Genomic DNA, 22,220 nt, shown 5'->3' with positions numbered 1-22,220 from the left:
ACCCTGCCCATCATGTGGGTTCATCCTGTCATGTGGCCCTCCCTAGCTAGTGGCATGTGGAAGCCTCAGTCCTCCAAGTCACACAGGTGACCTGCTTCTGAGAGTCGTATGGATGCTATGGTCAGTCACACTTCCCCCTTGGTCACACATCAGGCTCAGCCATCTCTATCTCGTGAAGATTGCTGGCTACCAGAATCTTCAGACCCCTGAGTCAACACGGATGTGACCGCTACCATCACATGGCAGGCAAAGCGCCTGCCGTCATGTGAACACTGCACCTACCCTTCGGCTGTTGGTTGTGTATATTCTACGGTCATGGGACATGCTGTGGTCTCCTGAGGCTCACTTCTCTCGGTCACAGTTCACGATAGAGGGCTCCTGAACCCTGAGGTCACCTGGATCCTTCTACTCTGTGGCCTCCGCCAGCCAAGCCCCTGGAAGTCAGGTAGGGCCCCACAGCGGCGCGTTGCGTTACGTTACGTTACGTAGGTCGCGCAGTCACGTGACGCCATAAGGTCGCGACCGAGGGGGGCGCCCTTTCAGCGTGTGGAGAGCCTGCCGAATGGTCGGTAGCTCGGCTTAGCCTTCTGAGGAGTCAGACCGAGAGGTGAAGAAGACCTTTAGAATTAAGGTACTTGTCCTGGCTGAGGGGGAACTTTGATGAGGCTCTGGCTCCGATGCCAACCTTTCCACCAGCTTTCATATTCTGCCACGGTAGGCGGTAGACGGTAGGCGGTAGTCGGGTAGGAGGGGCGCCCGCCGGTACTAGAGGTTTACTCAGAATTGGCGGGACAGCGGGCGGCAGGCGTTCATGGGCTGCTCTCGGCAGCTAGGCTCGGGAAACTGGGTGGACCCCTCCCTTCCCCCTTCCTTCCCAACCCCCACATTAAAGCCCTACTCTTATCTCTCTTCCATATTCATATTCACTGCCTGCCATGTGATGGCGTCCTCTGCGCTCCTCAGAACACGTTTGTTATTAGGGACACCAGAGAACTCCTAGATGCCAGTTCGTATCGATGATTTCAAATCTGATCTGAATTTCTGTCTCTTAATTTGTTCTGTAGAGAGAGGCAAGGAGAGAGACTTTGTTTAATTTGATATTTTTTCAGTAAAAGTGTGAAAGTAGCCAGCACGTTAAGGTTCAGAATTTGTTTTCTGTCTTTGCTTTGCCGATCAGTAGCTTTGCAAAGTGTGTGGGGGGTGGGATGCCATAATCTTTTTCTGCTTGGACTCTCTAAACGGCTTAAATTAGTCCAGCCAGACACTATTGGCTTCTGATTTTCCTCCTGATTTTCTAACCCTTCCTTGTTACATTCCTTGAAAGCTCTCCCCTTTCCTTCATGTGGGAAAAAACAGTGAATTTATTTAAGAAAACCATATTAAGTAAAATTATAGATGATACATTTCATAAAAATCACGTAGATGGTACTTAATGAGTAAAATGCAGCAAGTAAAAGATGGTGTTTACATTTGTGAGGGATTTAAATATGGTTTGAGAGATGGTTAAAGGGGTGATATATATATTTTTTCTTATATAATATCCATTTCTTTCCTCTCATTTCAGCACTTTCAGGTTTGCTCTGCAAGACACTATGTCTGAGAGACAGCAACAACAAAAATGTTTTTATCCATTGAAGAAATATGGGACATACAATAATGAAGGTACAAAGGATTTCTGTATTGTCATATTTTTAAGATAATATGCCACTTGAATCTCAAAGAATAGGATAGTGTCTTGGCTTGTTCAGGCTGCTGTAGTAGAACACCGTGGACCAGGTGGCTTACAAATTACAAGAATTTATTTTTCATGGTTCTGGAGTCTGTGAAGTCCAAAATCAAGGCACCAGTAGGTTCAGTGTCTGGTGAGAGCCTGCTTCCTGGTTCATAAAGGGCTGTCTTCATGCTGTATCCTCACATGGCAGAAAGGGCAAGGGAGCTCTCTGGGTCCTCTTTTGTAAAGGCACTAATCCCATTCATGACGGCATCTCCCTCGTGACCTAATCACCTACCAAAGACTCTACCTGCAAATACTGTCACCTTGGAGACTAGGTTGGTACATAAACATTCAGTCTGTAGCAGGTAGTTTCCTCAAGCTATATGGGAAAGGAACATTTTTCCACAGACCACTGGAAGTACTAGTGTTCCTCAGAAAACCTTTTGGGAAAGCCTGTTCAAAGTAAATCTCTTCTGCCGCATTAATACCTTGTACCTTTGTTTACTAAGAAGAATGTATGCTTACTAATAATTAAAATCTGTTCTTCTCATTAAGAACTACTTATTGCTAACTCATTTTATCTTATGTCATTAGTCATTCTCTCTTTTGCTTAATCTTTCCACTTTTTCATTCTTTACATATAACCTCAATTTATGTTTCTGATACCATGATGGCAAGAAATAAGTGCATAAGTGCTAGTCATTAGGAAGACTTAAAAATAAAATAAAATGCCCCACTCTTGAAAAGATGATACAACTTACCCGTAAGGATGAGTGGATGAAATAGCTCTCATTTTATACCAATTTTCCACACTTTTCAAAACTAGTTTGTTATTATTATTTAATCATTATAGCTGCCATTTTTGAGTTCCTGTTATATGTCAAGCACTGTGGCAACCTTGTCATACCAGTTTTCTCATTTAATCCTCAGAAAAATCCTGAGAGGATGTTATTTTAATACACAGATAAGATACAAGAGTCAAGATAGGCTAGATTATGCTGTGGTAATAGACAGTCCCCGTATCTCAGGGGCTTATTCCTCACTTCGACTACATGTCCATGGCAGGTGCATGCCCCTCACAGGATGGTGGACTTTGGGGGTCTGAGCCATTCTTACTGGAATGACTTGGAGACCCAAACTGACAGAGCAGCCATCATCTAGAAAGTTGTCAGTCTCTGTGCCTGAGGGGAAGAGGACCCTGCAAGGTCTCAATCCAACAAGCATATGTTCTGGCCCAGAAATAGCACATGTCACTCACAACCCATTTGCCAGAACCAGTCACATACACAGCCCTGTCCAAACAAAGGAGGTCAAGAAGTACAGCTCTTCCAGGTCGCCGGAACAGGGACAAATGGAAACACATGGCAAACAGCACTACCGCACGATGGAATTGAGACTCAGAGAGGTAAAATACTCGCCGAAAATCACATACGCAGTAAGTGACAGAGCTTCACTGGATTATTCTATCAAATACTTGACAAGTCGATGTCTGAGATTGCTTGTGTCTGAATCACCTTGATGAGGGAGGTCTCTAGCCCTGTTCAGGCACCCGACGTAGTTGGTCAGCCGGGGGACTGCGGTAGCTGTCATATAGCTCCCTTTTACGCTTTCCCCTCGGCAACGTTATTTCGGAAGGAATTTGGGTTCTTGCAAATGACTCTGACTCTTCCTATACACCGTACGTAGACCACATGCCCTTACTGCTCCCTTTAAAATGTGAATTTTTCCCTTTCATTGCTGGATTTTCCTGAAAACGAGTTGGTTGCCCGGCATTCTCCAAAGGTCACCAATAAGGTTCCTCTTTGTTGTTGTTATTGTTGATGAGTGTCATTATGAACTCCTGGCTTTTGAACATGTTGGTGGGCTTCAAACCATCGTTATGTGGTGTTGAGCAGAGGAGTGAAATGATTTGACTTGCGCTCTGCTGCTGGGTTGAAAAGAGACAGGTAAGGGAGCCAGGATGAAAGCAGAGGGGCCAGCTGGACAGCAGTACAGTCCAGGAGGTAGCTGTTGGTATCTTGGCCAGGGTGGTGGTAATGAAGGTGGTGAGAAGTGGCTGGCTTCTGGACATACTTTGAGAGAGGGGCCGAGAGAATCTCCTGACCAGTTGGATGTGGAGTGTGGGAGAAAGAGAGCACGCCAGGCCCTCTCCGAGGTTTGGGGACTGAGCAAGTGGCATTTGTGGGTCAAATGCCCTATCTGTGTTTCCTTTCACTTCCAGTGCCACACAGGGAAAGTCCCAAGGTTGTGAGTAGCAGGATTGTCCTGACAGCGGGCCACACAGGGAAAGCAAGGGCTCCCCAGAGGAGTTCATCTGAGGCCTGGTCGTAATCAGTCCATCGTGGAGTGATCAGCAGTGGGCGCATCTTTACTCATAAGCGTGCCCTGAGACAACATGGAATAGTTAATGTACAAAAGGCACAGCACACAAACCTAGAGAACCTTAAGTATTACAACCCAACAGAAGCTGGTTTGTAACAGTGTAATTACCATAATCCTCCCTCCCCACAAGCCACTAGTATGATTATCTGCTGGTTCACTGTTTCAGTGGAATGTGTTAAAAATAAAATACCCTTAGTGAATCCACCCATGGGGAAGAGAATTGACACGATCTTATTTTGCAGGTGCGGAAAAACTTCCAAATCTTTTCCCATGGTGAATTAGATATGTTGGAGGGGAGAACTTGTGGGTGGAGGGGTGAACAGCAACACAACTCCTAGGAGTGAAGACAAGGTGAGATATAACCAGGACACTTTCTAAGCGTGGCTGTAGCTTCAGTATCCAGTACAGTAGATGTCAGAGTAAAGAAAATGAACAAGAGCCAAAGAGAGGCCTTACAGAATGGTGAAAGGATCAGCACACCAGGGATACATAAAGATCCTAAATGTGTACACACCAAACAACAGAGCCTCAAAGTACATGAAGCAAAAGCTGATGGAGCTGAAAGGAGAAAGTGCCAGATCTATAATTATAGTGGGGGCTTTCCACACCCACCTCCCCCTTAGCAAGTGACAGAATTGCTAGAGAGAAAATCAGCAAGGATACAGGAGACCTGAATAACACAGTAAACTAATGAGATCTGCATGACATAAATAGAACAGTCTGCCCAACAACAGCAGAGTACAGTTTTTTTCCCCGAGGGTCTCTGTAACATTCACCAAGTTAGACCATCTCCTCGACCATCAGACAAACCTCAATAAATTCAAAAAGAATTGAGGGACTTCCCTGGTTGCGCAGTGGTTAGGAATCCGCCTGCCAGGGAAGGGAACACAGGTTCGAGCCCTGGTCAGGAAGATCCCACATGCCGCGGAGCAGCTAAGCTTGTGCGCCTCAACTATTGATCCTGCGCTCTAGAGCCCGTGTGCCACAACTACTGAGCCCACGTGCCAGAACTACTGAAGCCCACGCACCTAGAGCCCAAGCTCTGCAACAAGAGAAGCCGCCACAACGGGAAGCCCGTGCGCCACAACGAAGAGTAACACCACTCGCCGCAAGTAGAGAAAACCCGTGTGCAGCAACGAAGACCCAACGAAGCCATAAATAAAGAAATAAAATTATTAAAGAAAAAAAAACAACACTTGAAATCTCCCAGAGTGTGTTCCCTGGCCATGATGGAATCAAATTAGCCACCAGTAATAGAAAGCCAAAAGAAGAATCCCTAAACACTGGGAAATGGTGGTTGACACATCATTCCAGGTTATCATTCACACACTTGTTATAAAAGGGCTGAAGTTAGGAAGAGTTGCCTGCTGAGCTGAAAGGCATTTCAGGCTGGCCCAATAGAGAGGTCACTCTGGCTCTTTCCAACAGAGTATTGTTCAGGGCAAGGCTGGACGGAGGGAGACAGTTCAGGAGGCCGTTACATCAGTGCCACCTGACATTAAAGCTCCAAGTGCACTGGCAAAGGAAGTCCAGCTAGCTTGCTGGTTGTTAGTGGAATCGGTTTGGTGGTTCATTGGATTTGGGAAGCACGAGAGAGGTATTGGTGTGGTTGCTGGAAAGTCCTGAGAGAAGGCAAGATTCGGGTGCCTTCCTGGTATATATGACTGGTGTCCAGTCTAGCCCATGGACGCATACACCTCGGTTCTTTATCAGTCCTGCTCCACTGTTTTAAAAGTTTCAGCGCAGTTGTCCTCTCCTCCCTCCTCCCTCTTTGTCCTCCTTGTCGTCCTCTTCCTCATCCTGCTCCTCCTCGATTCTTCCCCTGATAGTGCCATCTGTCGGATAAGGCTGTCCTCTCTGGACAGGCAGAAGAGTGTCCTTTCTGAGGCTTGTGGGACTGGTCCCTTAGGCCACGTTGGCACTTGGCCTGCCCTACCATGCTGTTAGCCTAAGACATGGTACGTGGTAAGTGGACCACAGATGTGTCTGCAAACTTGTATTTTTGTTCCTCTTTTCAGAATACAGTGATGGTGGTAGATCACCTCAAGGAAGAAAGAAAGGTTGGAGTTCTTTCCCAGGTAATTCTGGCGAGAGGAGCCCTCGTTATGAACACGATGGGTGTGAGCCTCAGCCCTCACACCTCCAGAAGGATGATGGAAACGTGGTGAAGAGGGATGTCCTGGAGGACCCCGAAGTAAGACAGTAAGTGGCCAGGCAGCAGAGTTTGTACACAGCAGCCCCTGGGACTATGCACCTCTCTCACTCTCCGTGGACTTGTTTTTCTTCTCTCACTGCAAAACTGAAGCATGCTAGAAGTGAAATAATGGTTGAGCAATCCTAATTGTAGTGCTGGTGTCAAAGACACGAGGGTGTACAGAAGACTTTCTTAGCACTTATGGCCACTCACCGTCCTTCTCTCCACATCCCCCCTGCAGCTCTCCCTGTACCATCCGAGGCAACAAGAGAGGAGTGAAATGGCACAGTGAAGGCCACATGCATACTACTGTGTGGAGAAACAGAAAACCTCTGGAGAGAGAAATGGGGGAGAACACACAAGATGGAACCCCAGGGAGCTGGTTCAGGGTCACAGTGAGTATCCTGTAAAATGTGTGGAATGTGCAGGAGAGAAAAGGCAGGGGGAGCTGTGTTGGTCTCATGTAGAGATGCTGGTTTCTTTCACTGGGGACAGTTTGTAATCTGTCCTTTTTATTACCAGGAGTTAACAGTCTTGTTCATCTAAGGGCAGGTTCAGAGAAGCAACGTACAGGGAGCAGGCTGACCTGTACGTGAGGAGAACGGAGGAGCCTGTCTCAAAGCAAAGATGGAAACTACTGCCAAGGATATGGAGCGACTCCACATTGGAGGTCTCAGCTTGGCAAGCTGAGTGTGGGAGACAGAGGGTCGAGCCTCTGGAGACCTTGTCTGAGGGGCAAGCAGTGTGTGCGCTGCGTAGGATCTCCTGGAAATTTATAAAAGGAACATCATCTCTGACACCTTGATTATGTGGAAGAGAGTTTGACTGGAGAGAAAGAGTACTTAGGAAATCCATATTACGCACACCCATAAGAAATCATGCCAGTGGTCCCTTCTTTACAAGCCCTTTCAAGCCCAGTAGAAGGCCGGAAAAGAACAGGAAAAGGTTCCTCCTGCAGCCTAAATTCCCTGTTGTCTGTCCTCTCTCCCATGCCTTCTTTTCATCCTTAGATTCCTTATGGGATAAAGTATGACAAGACATGGCTAATGAAGTCAATCCAGAGCCATTGCAGTGTCCCCTTCACTCCAGTGGACGTAAGAGAGGATGCCGAAGCCAGACGCGTGGGCACAGGGAAGGGGGAGAGAGAGACCTGGTTCAGCAGGGTCTGTTGGCTTCTGATACTATTGCTGTTGCATTCAATCCCTGTAGTTCCACTTTATGCAAAATGGGGCTCGGTTCTTTGTCCAGGAAGCTAGCACTGCCTCTGCATTGATGGATGTCAGCTACAAGATTCGTGACGAGGAGAGCCGAAAGGTGTGTGTCGAGGGCGTTACGTGTACCTCATCCTGAGGAAGGAGTACAGGCCAGGGGCTGGTTGTCTTCTTTGGAACTAGAGTTCCTGGTGCTTACCCCACCTCTTCTTCCTGCAGATACCTGCCTTTGTCAGCCCCTCTGCTGTTCCCTACTCTGTGCGGGATAAGTTGAAGCCAGAAGAAATGGAGCAGCTAAAGGTAATGGAGACTCACGGCGAGTAGTGTGCCAGCGCTCAGACCCACCTCTCCTTCTTCCAGACCCCGGTCCCCCTCGCCCCCGATTTCCCTGCCACCACCACAGCCTCAGAGCGGCTCTCTCCATCTCTCTCTCCGCAGCTGACCTTGAGCAAACGATTTGATGTCTCCCAGCAAGCTCTTGACTTCCAGAGGCTCCGCCTTGACCCAGGTACGGCTGACAGCAGTAATTGTAGGGCGTGCAAGGGCAGAGGGGTCTTCCTGGAGGGAGACTTAGGGATGGTAACGTGGGGAGGGACAGGTGCTGGCCCCACACCCCACTCAGCCATCCTATTCCCTCCCCTCTCCTTCCTGAAGACTTGGTGGGCTATGATATTGATATATTTCTGAATCGAAGAAGCTGCATGGCTGCCACCCTGCAGGTCATCAAAAAGTATTTCCCTGAGGTAAGGCTGTAGGCCCAGTGCTGGTATTAGGGTAGGGGGTGGAAGAGATGGGGTGGAGGGCAGATTTGTCTCCAAGGTCCTAGATAGTAACCTTCACTCTACCTGTTCTTGCCCCAAAGCTGTTGTCCTTGAACTTGAGCAACAACAAACTGTACCAGCTGGATGGCCTGTCTGACGTTATACAGATGGACCCCACGGTCAAGATCCTGAACCTCTCCAAAAATGAGGTGAGAAGAGGGAGCCAGGTCAAAGTTGGGTTGAGAGTGGGGGGTGGGGCATGTTAGTGGCCATCAGAGTGATGACAGGAGGCAGGTGAAGGTACCTGTGTGGGAGGGAGGGGTCTGGGGGTGCCGGGATCCGGATGTCCCTCTTTCCCTGGGATTCCTTTTCCCACTTCTGCCCCATATTTCTCAGCTGACGTCTGTGTGGGAGTTGAACAAGATGCAAGGGCTGGAGCTTGACGAGGTGTGGCTGCAAGGGAGCCCATTGTGTGACACCTTCCCAGACCAGTCCACCTATGTAAGGTCAGTGTGAACACCCTGTCACCCTTCTTGGTGACCTTCACCCATGGGAGCCTAGACTATCTGTGACAGTGCCCCTTTGCCAAAGGTGGCAGCCCTGGTCTTCTGGGAGGATCACAGGCCCCACCTTCTGCTCTCTCTGTGCCTATCACCGGTGAGGAGTTTCCTTCCCCTGACCTGCTCACCTCTGCAGGCGCTCTGGGGTCTGTTTCCAGCTCTCTGCGCCCAGCTATATTCCAGCAAGGCCTCCCATGAGTGTGCCTCAGGAAGCAGGGCTTCTCCTCCTCACCAGGACCAGGAACGACCAGCCTTGATCCAGATGCTGGCGCCCTGGACTGAGAAGGGTCCTCCAGTCCAGGGCCTCTTGCTGAGAGAAGCCTTCCTTCTTCGTGCTGAGATGGGGTTTGCCTCCCCCGTTCTGAGAGGGGCCCTCTTCCCCTTCCTCCAAAGGGATCCCCCCTCCTCTCCCATGTTGACATGGGGGCTTTCCTGCGTCATGCTGAGGGCTGAGGCCATGGGTGGCTGCTGTCATGACATCCATGCTGCTGGCCCAGTGCCAGGAGCTGGACCCTCCTTGGGAAAAAGCAGGGCTCCCTGAGTCAAGGGGCCAGACGTGGGCCCCCGCCAGTGATCAGAGGGCTTCCTGAGGCAGGAGTGGAAGGCAGAGGGCAGAGGTGGTAGAGGAGACAGAAGGACAGGCCTCTGAGGGGCACTTCCCATCCCTCCCTGCACACGTCACATCATCTCGCCTGGCCCTTCACAGGAGCCCTGGGCAGCCTGAGACAGGTATGATTCCTCAGATAAAGAACCAACTCAGAGAGGTGCAGGGGTCATCGGGAGAGAAGACGGTGATCATCAGAGGGGGCCACGGATCCTCAACCCCATACTGAGCTGGGACCTGACCCTTTCCTCCTTCTGAGGAAGATCTGCCCCCATGGCTGCTCGGTTTCCCATGCCCAAGTCTGGCTGAGCTCACACAGGTGACAAAGTTTCAGCCAGCATCCAGTGGGCCCCCAGCCCAACATGTGCATATTTTCCATTCCTACCTGGTGTGTCTGGGCGATTCTGGGGCAGGTGAAGAGCCGCAACAAGTGTGCCGTTTCCCCTTTCTTCTCTCTTCTACCCTGACCCCGACCACGGGAGAGCTTCTTTCCCTTCCCTTTGTTGTCTCTCTCTCCCCTGTCTCTGTGCCCCTATGTCTCTCTCATCTCTCCCTTCCTACCTTCACTCCCTTTCTGTCTTCATCCCCTCCATCTCCCTCCCTGAGCCCCACCTCACTCACCTCGCTGGCCCAGCATCCTGGGCCATCCCTGGGGGGTGTCGGGGTCTTGCCAGAGTGCTGGACCCCCAGTGAGGTAGCAGAGCCCCGGGCTCCCACTCCATCCGCTCTTCTCCCCACAGCCTTCAGTGGGGCCCTGGAGGAAGGGAGGGAGGGGAAGGAAGCCCTGCAGCACGGGTTTGAAATGCTGGTCCCTGTGGCACTGGAGAAGGGAGTCCGAGTAGTCTGGGTGGGAGCTACCCAGGCGAAGGAGAGGAAGGGAGGCAGGGAAGGAATATTAAAGTGAAGGTACTGAGAGAGATGAGGAGACAGTGCCTTTCAGACAGTAAGATGACAGATGCTCAGTGCTCAACAGGCAAGTGGACTGAAAACCCCTAAAATCAGGAGCAGAGGTGGGCAAAGGGTGCTGCTGGATTGGCCAGAACACACTGATCTCTGTTTATGGTATTACTGTTTTAACTCAAAGGAAGCATTGCAACCTTGAACTATCAACCACCTCTTCTCTATTTTTGGTTTTGGACAGGGCCATCAGAGAATGTTTCCCGAAGTTGTTAGGCCTGGTAAGTGCCTACGTAAATCATTGTCTCTTACGAATGTCGGTGGCCTCTGCACCTGCCCTCAAGCCCTTTGGGTCTTGCCTAGATCACATATTAGCATCAGAACCTTAACCATTTGGGGGGACATGGACTCCTGAAAATGACATGGATATACTTGCTGGAAAAATACCCATAAATACACACACGCACACACACAAGTTGAATATAACACTAGAGACTTCCAGGACCTCATGATGAAGACATCCACTGTAAGCTTTCCCATGGAATTTCCAGGGCCCTTTCACACCTGACCTCTGACCCTCACCCTCCTGGGCCCATCCTTTTCCCGGATCATCCAGGGCCACTCCCCTGGTCTCCACTCCTGACTTTCTCTTCCCTTCTCCAGGATGGCCAGGAGTTACCGTCACCAGTGACCGTTGACGTTGACACTCCCTACATAGTAAAGCCCTGCAAGGTGAGGAAGAGGATCAAACAACATTTGGGGTGTTGCAGGGAGGCTTTATCTACTGCATAGTCTCAAGTGCCATTTGATTCCAGGGAAGCTACTTTGGATCTGATGAGCTGAAGAGCCTAGTCCTGCAATTCCTGAAGCAGTAAGTACGTCAGGGAAGCTGAGCAACGGGGGGAGGGCTAGGACAGGTGAGGCCACCTGAGCACAGGTCTGCTCAGGGGAGTTTTCAAGTCTCATTTGAGGTCCAGACCACAGAGATAGACTGTCTTCGTTGCTCCTCCTTAGGTACTACTTGATCCATGACTATGGAGACAGACAGGTTCTCGCGGGTGCTTATCACGAGGAGGCCTGCTTCTCCCTGACGATTCCCTTCCACCCCGAGGACCCAGCCCCGTGAGTATCACAGCACAGGCTGTGCTCCCGGGCCTTGTGGCCCCCCAGCAGACACAGGCCAGCTCCTGCAAACACCCACCACCCACTGTTGCTCTTTGTCTCCTAGAAGCAGCTTGTGCGAGTATTTCAAGGACAGCAGGAATATGAAGAAGCTCAAGGACCCCTGTGAGTGTGTGATGGGAAGACTGGGTGGGAAAGGGCGGTGAAGGGGTCAATCATAGGGCCCAGGGCGTGGCAGCCCCTGACCTTCGCTCGCTTCCCCTCCCCTCACAGACCTGCGGGTCCAGCTGCTGAAGCCCACAAAACGTGTCATTGTGCACACTCTCTGTGTGTTGCCCAAGACTCAGCATGACTTCAGCTCCTTCATGGTGGACACGTGGTTCCAGACGGTGAGCGCCTGCTTCCCCCCTCGGGCAGGCCCAGGAAGCTGCAGGTGGGTGGGAGGTGGAGGTGGTGACTAGGCGCCTGGGCTCTTCCCTTTCAGGAAACGATGCTCTGCTTCTCCATTAGTGGGGTGTTCAAGGCAGGTGAGTGTGTGTAGACTCCCAGCGCAGATGCCCCACTGCTGCCTCCCCCTGGCCAGGCTCACTCCCAGAACCACCTAGCTTCCCTGACCCCTTCCCTTCCCTTCCCCTTCTCTTCTCTTCCCTTCCCCTCCCCCTCCCGTCCCTTCCCTTCCCTTCCCTGCATTCCACCCCTCCCCTCCCCTCCTCTCCCCTCCCCTTCCCCACTGTGTTCTCCTGCCTTCAGGCTTCCCACAGACAATCCAGGTCTGAGCTGTGTCCATGCCTGTCTGCCCTGCACACCCTGGGCGTTGTGGACACAGGCTGTGGCGTTTGGTGGCTCTCAACCCAGATACTTACTCTGAGAACTTGGGCCGTTACTTAAGGTGTCAGTTTCCTCATTTGCAAAATGGGATAGTAGTATCCACCTCTTGGGCGGCTGTGAAAAATGCATCCCGTGAACTTGTGTAGTGGTCGTCAGGGGCCCTGTCACTGGGCGCAGACTGCTCCTATACTTGCCCTCCCCATTCCCGACACCCTGGCCCCCGTGAACAACTGCCCTCTCAGCATGAGTGTCCAGTCACACCCTGACTGGGGACCGCCGTGTGAGCGTGTACAGCAAGTGCAGCTGTAAGGGGTACTGTTGTTTGTTTGCTGTTGAAGTGGAAGGAAGTTCTCAGCGCTGTGTGCGTTCCTTTGCCCGGACCTTCATCGCTACCCCTGCCCGCTACGCCAGGTGAGAGCCCGTTGTGGGTGGGAATGCCCATCCACGCCTGGGCTCAGGGGCGTGGAAATGTGGTGGCAAAGACCTTAGGTTTACTCGGCATTGTGGAAAGCCAGCAGGGAGATCCCAGGAGCAGTGTAGCCTAGTGGTTAGGAAGAGCGTGGGCTCTGGAATCGGCCTAGGGGCTCTCTCCTTGAAACAACACTCACTCGCTGTGTGATCTTGGTCAAGTCACATGACCTCTGTGTGACTCAGTGTCTTCTTCCGAGATTGGGCATCAGAGCATCCAGCCCTTGGGCTGTGGTAAAGGGTAAATGTGAAATTGCTCGTGAGTTGGGGATGAACCTATAAATCAAGTGAAGGTGGTAGACAGTCTCTCCAAAGGTGGGCTCTGTGGGGAGGGACAGAGGTACCAGTCAAGGAACCTGGGAGACAGATACAGGAGGGATGCGGAAGGAATCTGGTTGCTGAGTGCCAGTGGGAGCAGAGTCAGTATTGGGGGTGTGGGTGTCCATCCATCAGTTGTCTGAGGGCCCATTTTTCCTTCAGTCTGTGCATCGTGAATGACGAGCTGTTTGTGAGGGATGCCGACCCCAGTGAGACCCAGAGTGTGTTCTCCATCCCACTGTCTACACCCACCTCCAGCTCCATGCACCCCTCTCCCAGCAGCAGCAGGACATCATGCAGGCATCCTCCACCCCATCTGAGATGGACCTCTAGTGGTCTCAGAAGTGAGTGCTGGGGTTGCATGGGGATAGGAGGGAGCTGGGAGGAGTAGAGGAGTGATTAATGGGAACTTGAAGGTAATTTGTTTTCCTTGTTTATTTCAGTCATTTTTAATCTGAACATTTCATCTGTGGTACATATAAAGCTACCTAGTTATTTTGAGCAGCCTTGTATTATTTTTATTAATTTCATGGATGCTGCTTCTGTATTAACAGACAGTTGGGTGTTCAGGAGTGTGCATGAGGTTCATTCCACTGTATATGTCACAGTACATGTGGAGGGGAAAAAATCATTACCCCAAAACATACCTCCCAGTGGTAACCGTTGAATGTTTTCATCTTCATCATATCTTCCTGTGAGTTTGCTTATGTAGGTGTTTACATATTTATTATGCCCGTTTATATATTTCTATATTTATCTACAGAAAATGAGATCTCATCATGAGAGAGAGAGAGAGAGAGAAGGAAATAGAGAGACTGAGACAATGAGAAGGAGAGGCTTGTGGCTGAATGGGGAAGAGGGGTCCAAGGAGGGATTATTTAATCTTCAGTGCCTTGAAACTTGAGCAAGTTAACAGCTAATGTGAAGGAGCCATCTCAGCTCATTTGTAACTCTTAAATTTGCCCAAATATTAATTTTCCTTCTTATCTTATTTCTACTACAGAGCTAATGAGACACCTCAAATGGAATAGTATAAATTTTAAGCCCAATATATATTTAGTTATTAGTGAATGGAAGAAGGGACAATTGTATTTCAATGAAATGGTAGTACTTTTTAGGTTTTTGTCTCACAGGGAGGCAGCACATGGTTGAAACTGTGGTGTGACGTGGCTGGATGACGCATGATCTGAGGACCCCTGCACTGTTGAATGGGAGACAGGTCTAGAATTTTCCTATAAACGTATTAACATGCGTAGCAGTCCAGGAGCAGCAGTTAGGCAAACACTACGGCTTGCTGCCCTGGTGCCATCTCTCACTGAGCTCACCAGGTGAGTCAAAGGCAAGCCTGTCTTCCCAGCGTGGGGAACTGGGTTAGGGTCTGCTCAGAGGCATGATGTTGGGCAGCTCTTAGGAGCTTCTGAGTCTCCCAAGAAGCTAGAGATCCTTCTGTCTTTAAAACTTTGAACTCAAGGCATACCAGAGAGAGATTTGCTTCCTTCATAATGATATTTATATTCTCATTAGGAGAAACAATGAGAAACACCTTTCCATAATGCCTGCCTTAGCCCCAGGTTTTCTCATTCATCCGTCAGGACAGCTCTGTGTTAAAGATGAGTCCCATTTCACAGATGACAAACTCCTCCTCATATAGCTTCTATCACCTATCCAGGTAAGTGGGAGTTTGGGGATGAGGTTCCATCCCTCACCCTCTCTAGAGGACAGTGGAGCAGCCTACCTTTTAGACAGTGGGCTTCTAGGCCTGGAGAAATGGTCCTTTTGTTCTCCCCTGATATAACAGGCCCAAGGGGTACTCCCTCAAAACCCCTATTGAAGAATATGATAGTGCACATACATGTGCACATGCATTCATTAACTTGGAAAAGCATTCATTGTGCTCAATTTCATGGGGGAGGTAAAGTAGAACCAAATGGAATTGACAGCATATCTCCGTGTGTGTGTGTGTTTGTGTGTGTGTATCGACGGGCTGTGTATAGGAAATGTATAAAGTCATTAGTGATAAAAGTACAATATGTCAGGTAAAAACGTGGAGATGACATACCTCTGAGAGGCAGGCACTTCCTTCTTTACCTCAGAGTCCCCCTTCCTTAGTGTGCAGGACAACTTTTTTTTTAACATCTTTATTGGAGTATAATTGCTTTACAACATTGTGTTAGTTTCTGCTGTATAACAAAGTGAATCCAGTGTATGTGTGTGTGTGTGTGTGTGTGTGTGTGTGTGTGTGTGTGTATATCCCTATATCGCCTCCCTCTTGCGTCTCCCTCCCACCCTCCCTAACCCACCCCTCTAGGTGGTCACCAAGCACCGAGCTGATCTCCCTGTGCTATGCGGCTGCTTCCCACTAGCTATCTATTTTACATTTGGTAGTGTATGTATGTCCATGCCACTCTCTCACTTCGTCCCAGCTTACCCTTCCCTCTCCCTTTGTCCTCAAGTCCATTCTTTATGTTTGCGTCTTTATTCCTGTCCTGCCCCTAGGTTCTTCAGACCCTCTTTTTTTTTTTAGATTCCATATATATGTGTGAGTATACAGTATTTGTTGTTCTCTTTCTGACTTACTTCACTCTGTATGACAGACTCTAGGTCCATCCACCTCGAAAGAAGAGAAACGGTTGCAGTTACTGTGCTGTGGCGTAGAGTTGAATATCCCTACCCACCAACCATCATGATGTAAAATTCTACAGCCCTAGGTTGAATATAATAGGTCGAATAAGAGGCTTATCCTGTGAGGATTACCATAGCATGGAAATAGGAAATTACATCCACAATTAAAATTTCTTCTGGGCAAAGGATGGAGAGAAGTGAGAAGATAAGGATTCTGTACAGGGTGCTTATTCATAAGCTGTGTCTTTTGTCATGATATGACTCTCCAGTACAATTCGGAAACCCCATCCACGTGAAAACCATTGAAAATAAAATTGTGGTTCATAGATTTTCATAGTCCTAGTCGAGAATGAACTTTTTCCTGGGCTGCTTCTTTTTATCCACTCAAACATTTTTCCATTCAAATTATAGTTCTAGAGTGTGACGTCAGGAAGTTGGCAGAATAGGAGTCTCCAAGTAAACATTTTGCCTAATCAGCCATGGGCGAGAGTGTTTTTGTGGGAGCCCCAGTATCAAGTGAGGAAGCCCCAACACCCTGATCCTTTAAAAAAAAATTCCAAGAACAGACACGTTGAAGAGAGTAGGAAGAACAGCTTCACCCTACCAATATCAAACTTCCCGCAAGGCTACACATATCAATGCCTAGATAGATGCACTAGGCCTGCAATTCCTCCCATGGGAGATAGTGAGAATGTGGTGAGCACCTGAATACCCAGTGGTGCTAGACGCTGCCCAGGAATCCCACTTCTTTCTTGCCCAAACCCAGAACCCAGAGGTGATGAGCATGGCTGAATAGTCTTGGGATAGCAAGGAGAAGGGGAAAGGGCAAAGGCTCACAGCAAACAGGGCACCAAGCTCAACAAAGGGCTGCAGTTTCTACTAACTGCCTCACAGACTGTACCTTACAAACCTCATAGACCCATCACCTACAGAAGCCTCAGTTTGCCCACGAGCACATCCAGCACTCTATATGCCGGTCCCCCTCAGAACCGGCATTCCGTGGACACCCCTGCAGAAGGTGCACTCATGCCTCAACAGATCATGCACATGTGCATAAAGAGAACTGGCACCACTCTGCTGGATGGTGAGAACAGACATACCTTAAACACTTCAGGGTACTGAAATGGGGAAAATAAACAGGAGGCTGTCAGCATGTGTCCTGGCTTTGTGCAATTGAGAAAAGGCGTGTATCATCCAAACACTTCCTTCACAAGATGGAGCAAGAGGGGCAGAGCTGGTGAATCCACAGAAAAGGCCTCAGGGAACCCCCAGTATCCCTAGCTTGGCTGAGTGTTGCAGGTGTTTCTCTCCTGATAAAGGTCAGTAAAGGCTGATGGAGGAGATTGCTTCCTTAAATGTGAAGACACCAACACGAGATTTTCAGGGGCAGGAAAAATATAGGAAGCCCAACACCCCACAAATGATACAAGATAATTTCCCAGTAACTGACCCCATAGAAATGGAGGTCCATGAATTGCCTGACAAGGAATTCAACATGATTGTTTTAAAGATGCCCAGCCAGCTACAATACAACTCAATGAAATCAGAAAAGCAATACCTGAACAAAATAAGAAAGTCAACAAGGATAGAGAACTCATGAAAAGGAGCCAAAAGGAAATTATGGAGCTGAAGAATACAATGGATGAATTTAGAAATATAACAGAGAGCTATAACAACAGACTTCATCAAGCAGAAGAAAAAAATGTATGAACTCAAAAAGAAGTAATTTGAAGTTATCTAATCAGAGGAGAAAAAAAAAGAATGAAAAATATTGGGGAAAATCTATGGGATTTTTAAAACACCATTAAGTGGACTCATATATGGATGATGGGGACCCTGGAGGAGGAGGAAGGGAGAGAGAGAGAGAGGCGGGGGGGATTTTATTTATAGAAATAATGGCTGAAAACCACCCAACTTGTGGGAGCAACATGGACCCCCAAGTTCACGAAACTCAAAAGTCCTCGAACAGTTTCATCTCATAGGAGGTTATATGAAGACACATTATAATAAAAATATCAAAGACAAGGAAAGAATTGTTTTTCTTTTCTTAACTGTCTTTATATTTTACTTATTTATTTTGAATACTTACAACAATCTAGAATTTTTGTCATTTCTATTAAAAGTTAATTTTTATTGGAGTATAGTTGCTTTACAATATTGTGTTAATTTCTGCTCAACAGCAAAGTGAATCAGCCATATATATATATATATATATATATATATATATATATATATATATATATATATACACACACACACACACATACATATATCCCCTCTCTTGTGGATGTCTTTCCTATTTGGGTCACCACAGAGCATTGAGTAGAGTTCCCTGAGCTATACAGTAGGTTCTCATTCGTTATCTGTTTTATATATAGTAGTGTATATATGTCAATCCCAATCTCCCATTTCAACCCACCCCCCCTTCCCACCCTGGTATCCATATGACTGTCCTCTACATCCGTGTCTCTATTTCTGCTTTGCAAATAAGTTCATCTGTATCATTTTTCTACATTCCACATATAAGGTATATATTATGATATTTGTTTTTCTCTTTCTGAATTACTTCACTCTGTATGACAGTCTCTAGGTCCATCCACATCTGTGCAAATGGCACAATTTCATTCCTTTTTATGTCTGAGTAATGTTCTATTGTATATGTGTACCACACCTTCTTTATCCATTCTTCTGTTGATGGACATTTAGGTTGCTTCCATGTCCTGGCTCTTGTAAATAGTGCTACAATGAACATTGGGGTGCATGTACTTTTTGAATTATGGTTTTCTCAGGGTATATGCCCAGGTGTGGTGTTGTTGGGTCATATGGTAGTTCTGTTTTTAATTTTTTAAGGAACCTCCATACTTTTCTCCATAGTGGCTGTATCAATTTTCATTCCCACCAACAGTGTAAGAGGGTTCCCTTTTCAAGGAGAGAATTGTAAAGTCTGTAAGAGAAATGCCACTTGTCATATACCAGGGAACAGCATAAGGCTATCAGATTTCTGAAAAGAAACCTTGCAGTCCAGGAAAGAGTGGGATTACACATTCAAAGTGCTGAAAGAAAACAACCGACAACCAAGAATACTCTATTCAGAAAAGCCGTCCTTCAGAAATGAAAGATAGATGATGACATTCCCAGACAAGCAAACGCTGAGGGAGTTATTCACCACTTGACCTGCCTTACAAAAATGCTAAAGAGAGTTCTTTGAGTGAAAACAAAAAATTAACAACATGAAAACCTACGAAAGCATATAACTCATACATAAAACTAAGCATATAGTCAAATTCAGAACACTCCAACATTGTAATGGTGGTGGATAAAACACTTTTAACTTTAGTATAAAAACGGAAAGACAAAAGTATTAAAAATAAATACAGTTGCACTAATTCATTAGTGCTCACAATATAAAAGATACAAACTGGGACAACAATAACATAAAATGAGGTGGGAAGAGGTAAAAGTGTAGCGATTTTGCATATGATCAAAGTTAAGCTGTTATCATCTTAAAGCAGACTGGCATAACTAAAGATGTTTTATGTAAGCATGGTGCTAACCACCATGGTTAATTAGTTTTCTTTTTTTTTTTGGTAAGTCTTTGAAATGCAGTGCATTATCTCAATATGTTAGCAATATGAACATATTATTAAATAATTTTGTATCCTTTCTCTTCTTTTAATTGGAATATAGTTGATTTACAATACTATATTAGTTTTAGGTGTACAGCAGAGTGATCCAGCATTTTTTCAGATTATACTCCACTACAAGTTATTATCAGATAATGCCTATAATTCCCTGTGCTATACAGTATATCATTGTTGCTTTCCCATTTTATACATAGTAGTTGTATCTCTTAATCCCATGCCCCTAATTTGATTTGTCCCTCCTACCTTCCCTCTCCCTTTTGGTAACCAAAAATTTGTTTTCTATATCTGCGAGTCTGTTTCCATTGTGCATATGCATTCACTTGTATTAGTTTTTAGATTCCACATACAAGTGGTATCGTACAGTATTTGTCTTTCTATATCTGACATTTCACTAAGCATAATATTGTCTAGGTCCATCCATATTGCAGCAAATAGCAGAATTTCATTCTTTTTATGGCTGAGTAATATTCCATTGTGTGTGTATATATGCCATATTTTTCTATCAATTTGTCTGTTGATGGGCACTTGGGTTGCTTCCATATCTTTGTTATTGTAAATAGTGTTGCTATGAACCTTTCAAATCAATGCTTTTGTTATTTTTCTGTAAATGTATCCAGGAGTGGAATTGCTGGATCATATGGTAGTTTTATTTTTAGTTTTTAAGGGAGCTCCATATTGTTTTCCATAGTGGCTGCACCAATTTACATTCCCACCAACAGCATACAAAGATTCCCTTTTCTCCACATCCTCTCCAGTATTTGTTATTTGTAGACTTTTTGATGATTACCATTCTGACAGGTGCGAGATGATATGTCATTGTTGTTGTGATTTGCATTTCTCTAAATATGAGCGGTGCTGAGCATCTTTTCATGTGCCTGTTAACCACGTGTACATCTTCTTTGGAAAAATGTCTATTCAGGTCTTCTGCCCATTTATCATTGGGTTGTTTGTTGTTTTGACATTGAGTTCTATGAGCTGTTTATATATTTTGGATATTAACCCCTTGTTGGTCACATCATTTGCAAATATTTTTTCCCAATCCTTGGGTTTTCTTTTCATTTTTGTTGATGGTTTCCTTTCCTGTGCAAATGCTTTTAAGTTTAATTAGTTCTCATTAGATTATTTTTGTTTTTATTCCTTTTGCTTTAGGAGATTTATCCAAAGGAATATTGGTATGATTTTTATCAAAGAGTGTTCTGCTTATGTTCTCTTCTAGGAGTTTTATGTTTTGAGGTCTTTCATTTAGGTGTTTAAACCATTTTATTTTTGTGTATGGTGTGAGGGAATGTTCTTATCTTTGTTTTACATGTAGATGACCAGTTTTCCCAACACCACTGATTGAAGAAACTGCCTTTTCTCCATTGTATATTCTTGCCTCCTTTTCTGTAGATTAATTGACCATACGTGCATGGGTTTATTTCTGGACTGTCTATTCTATTCCATTGATCGATGTGTCTGTTTTTGCGCCAGGCCCATGCTGTTTTAATTAGCTTTGTTTCATAGTCCGAAGTCTGGGAGGGTTATACCTCCAGCTTCATTCCTTTTTTTTCTCAAGATTGCTTTGGCAATTTGGGGTCTTTTGTGGTTCCATATGAATTTTTGGATTCTTGGTTCTAGTTCTGTGAAAAATGGCATGGGTATATGATAGTGATTGCATTAAATCTGTAGATTACTTTGGGAAGTATGGACATTTTAACAATATTAATGCTTCCAATCCCACAGCATGGGATATCTTTCCATTTCTTTGTTCATCTTCAGTTTCCTGCATCAGGGTTTCATAGTTTTCAGATAGGGCTTTCACGTCCCTGGTTAGGTTTACTCCTAGGTGTTTTATTCTTTTCAATGTGATTTTAAACTGAGTTTAGACTTGAGGATATGGGGAGGGGGAAGGGTAAACTGTGACACCACATAGCACAGGGAGATCAGCTCGGTGCCTGGTGACCACCTAGAAGGGTGGGATAGGGAGGGTGGGATAGGGAGGATAGGGAGACGCAAGAGGGAAGAGATATGGGAACATATGTATATGTATAACGGATTCACTTTGTTAGAAAGCAGAAAGTAACACACCATTGTAAAGCAATTATACTCCAATAAAAATGAAAAAGAAAAACTTTCATTTTGTGATATTTCATTATTAGTGTATAGAAATGCAACAGATTTCTGTATGTTAATCTTGGATCCTGAAAGTTTGCTTAATTCATTTATTAGTTCTAATAGTTTTTGAGTGGAGGCTTTAGAACTTTCTATACAAAGTATCATGTCATCCGCAAAGAGTAACGGTTTTACCTTGTCCCTTCCAGTGTGGGTAACTTTTATTTCTTTTTTCATCTGATTGCTGTGGTTAGGACTTCCAGTACTATGTTAAATATAAGTGGTGAGAGTGGGCATCCTTACCTTGTTCCTGAATTTAGTGGAAAGTCTTTCAGCTTTTCGACATTCACTATGATGTTGGCTGTGGGTTTGTCGTAAATGCCCTTATCATGTTGGGACATGTTCCCTCTATACACACTTTGTTGAGAGTTGTTGTCATGAATGGATGTTCAATTGTGTCAAAAGAGTTTCCTGCCTCTATTGAGATAATCATGTGATTTTTATCTTTCATTTTGTTGATGTGGTGTCTCACACTGATTGATTGGCAAATGTTGAATCATCCTTGTGACCCTGGAATAAATCCTACGTGATTTATGGTGTATGGTCCTTTTGATATACTGTTGGATTTGTTTTGCTAATATTTTGTCCAGGACCTTTTCATTTGTATTAATCGAAGATATTGCCCTCTCATTTCCTTTTTCTGTAGTGTCTTTGTCTGGCTTTGGTGTCAGGGTATTGGTGGCCTTGTTGCATTCTTATTTTATGATGTCTTTGAAATGCCATGTGTTATCATTTCAACAAAGC

General features: G+C 46.2%; 2 protein-coding genes across 2 annotated transcripts in view; both read left to right on the top strand.

The window, feature by feature from the left end:
• Positions 1-22,220, top strand: part of LOC307180627 (uncharacterized protein) — a 122,965-nt gene that overhangs the window by 48,478 nt on the left and 52,267 nt on the right. Inside the window, exons 22-29 of the mRNA XM_079910997.1 lie at positions 10,987-11,055; positions 11,139-11,194; positions 11,338-11,445; positions 11,552-11,610; positions 11,719-11,834; positions 11,930-11,972; positions 12,612-12,684; positions 13,222-13,403. Of these exons, the coding sequence (XP_079767123.1) occupies positions 10,987-11,055; positions 11,139-11,194; positions 11,338-11,445; positions 11,552-11,610; positions 11,719-11,834; positions 11,930-11,972; positions 12,612-12,684; positions 13,222-13,403 (706 nt within the window). The remainder of the gene's footprint in view (positions 1-10,986; positions 11,056-11,138; positions 11,195-11,337; positions 11,446-11,551; positions 11,611-11,718; positions 11,835-11,929; positions 11,973-12,611; positions 12,685-13,221; positions 13,404-22,220) is intronic.
• On the top strand, positions 939-8,778 carry LOC307180190 (nuclear RNA export factor 2-like; the record flags this gene model as incomplete). The annotated part of the gene is made up of 11 exons (XM_079910313.1): positions 939-1,006; positions 1,565-1,662; positions 6,115-6,298; positions 6,532-6,685; positions 7,301-7,384; positions 7,500-7,604; positions 7,721-7,801; positions 7,940-8,009; positions 8,156-8,244; positions 8,364-8,471; positions 8,659-8,778. The coding sequence occupies exons 2-11, from the start codon at positions 1,593-1,595 to the stop codon at positions 8,776-8,778; spliced, it is 1,065 nt and encodes a 354-aa protein (XP_079766439.1). The 5' UTR covers positions 939-1,006; positions 1,565-1,592.

This window comes from Stenella coeruleoalba (genome assembly GCF_951394435.1).
Source record: "Stenella coeruleoalba genome assembly, chromosome: X".
In the NCBI taxonomy this organism is placed as follows: Eukaryota; Metazoa; Chordata; class Mammalia; order Artiodactyla; family Delphinidae; genus Stenella; species Stenella coeruleoalba.
The sequence above is the reverse complement of the archived record's forward strand: the minus strand, read 5'-3'. Positions and strand labels throughout refer to the sequence as shown.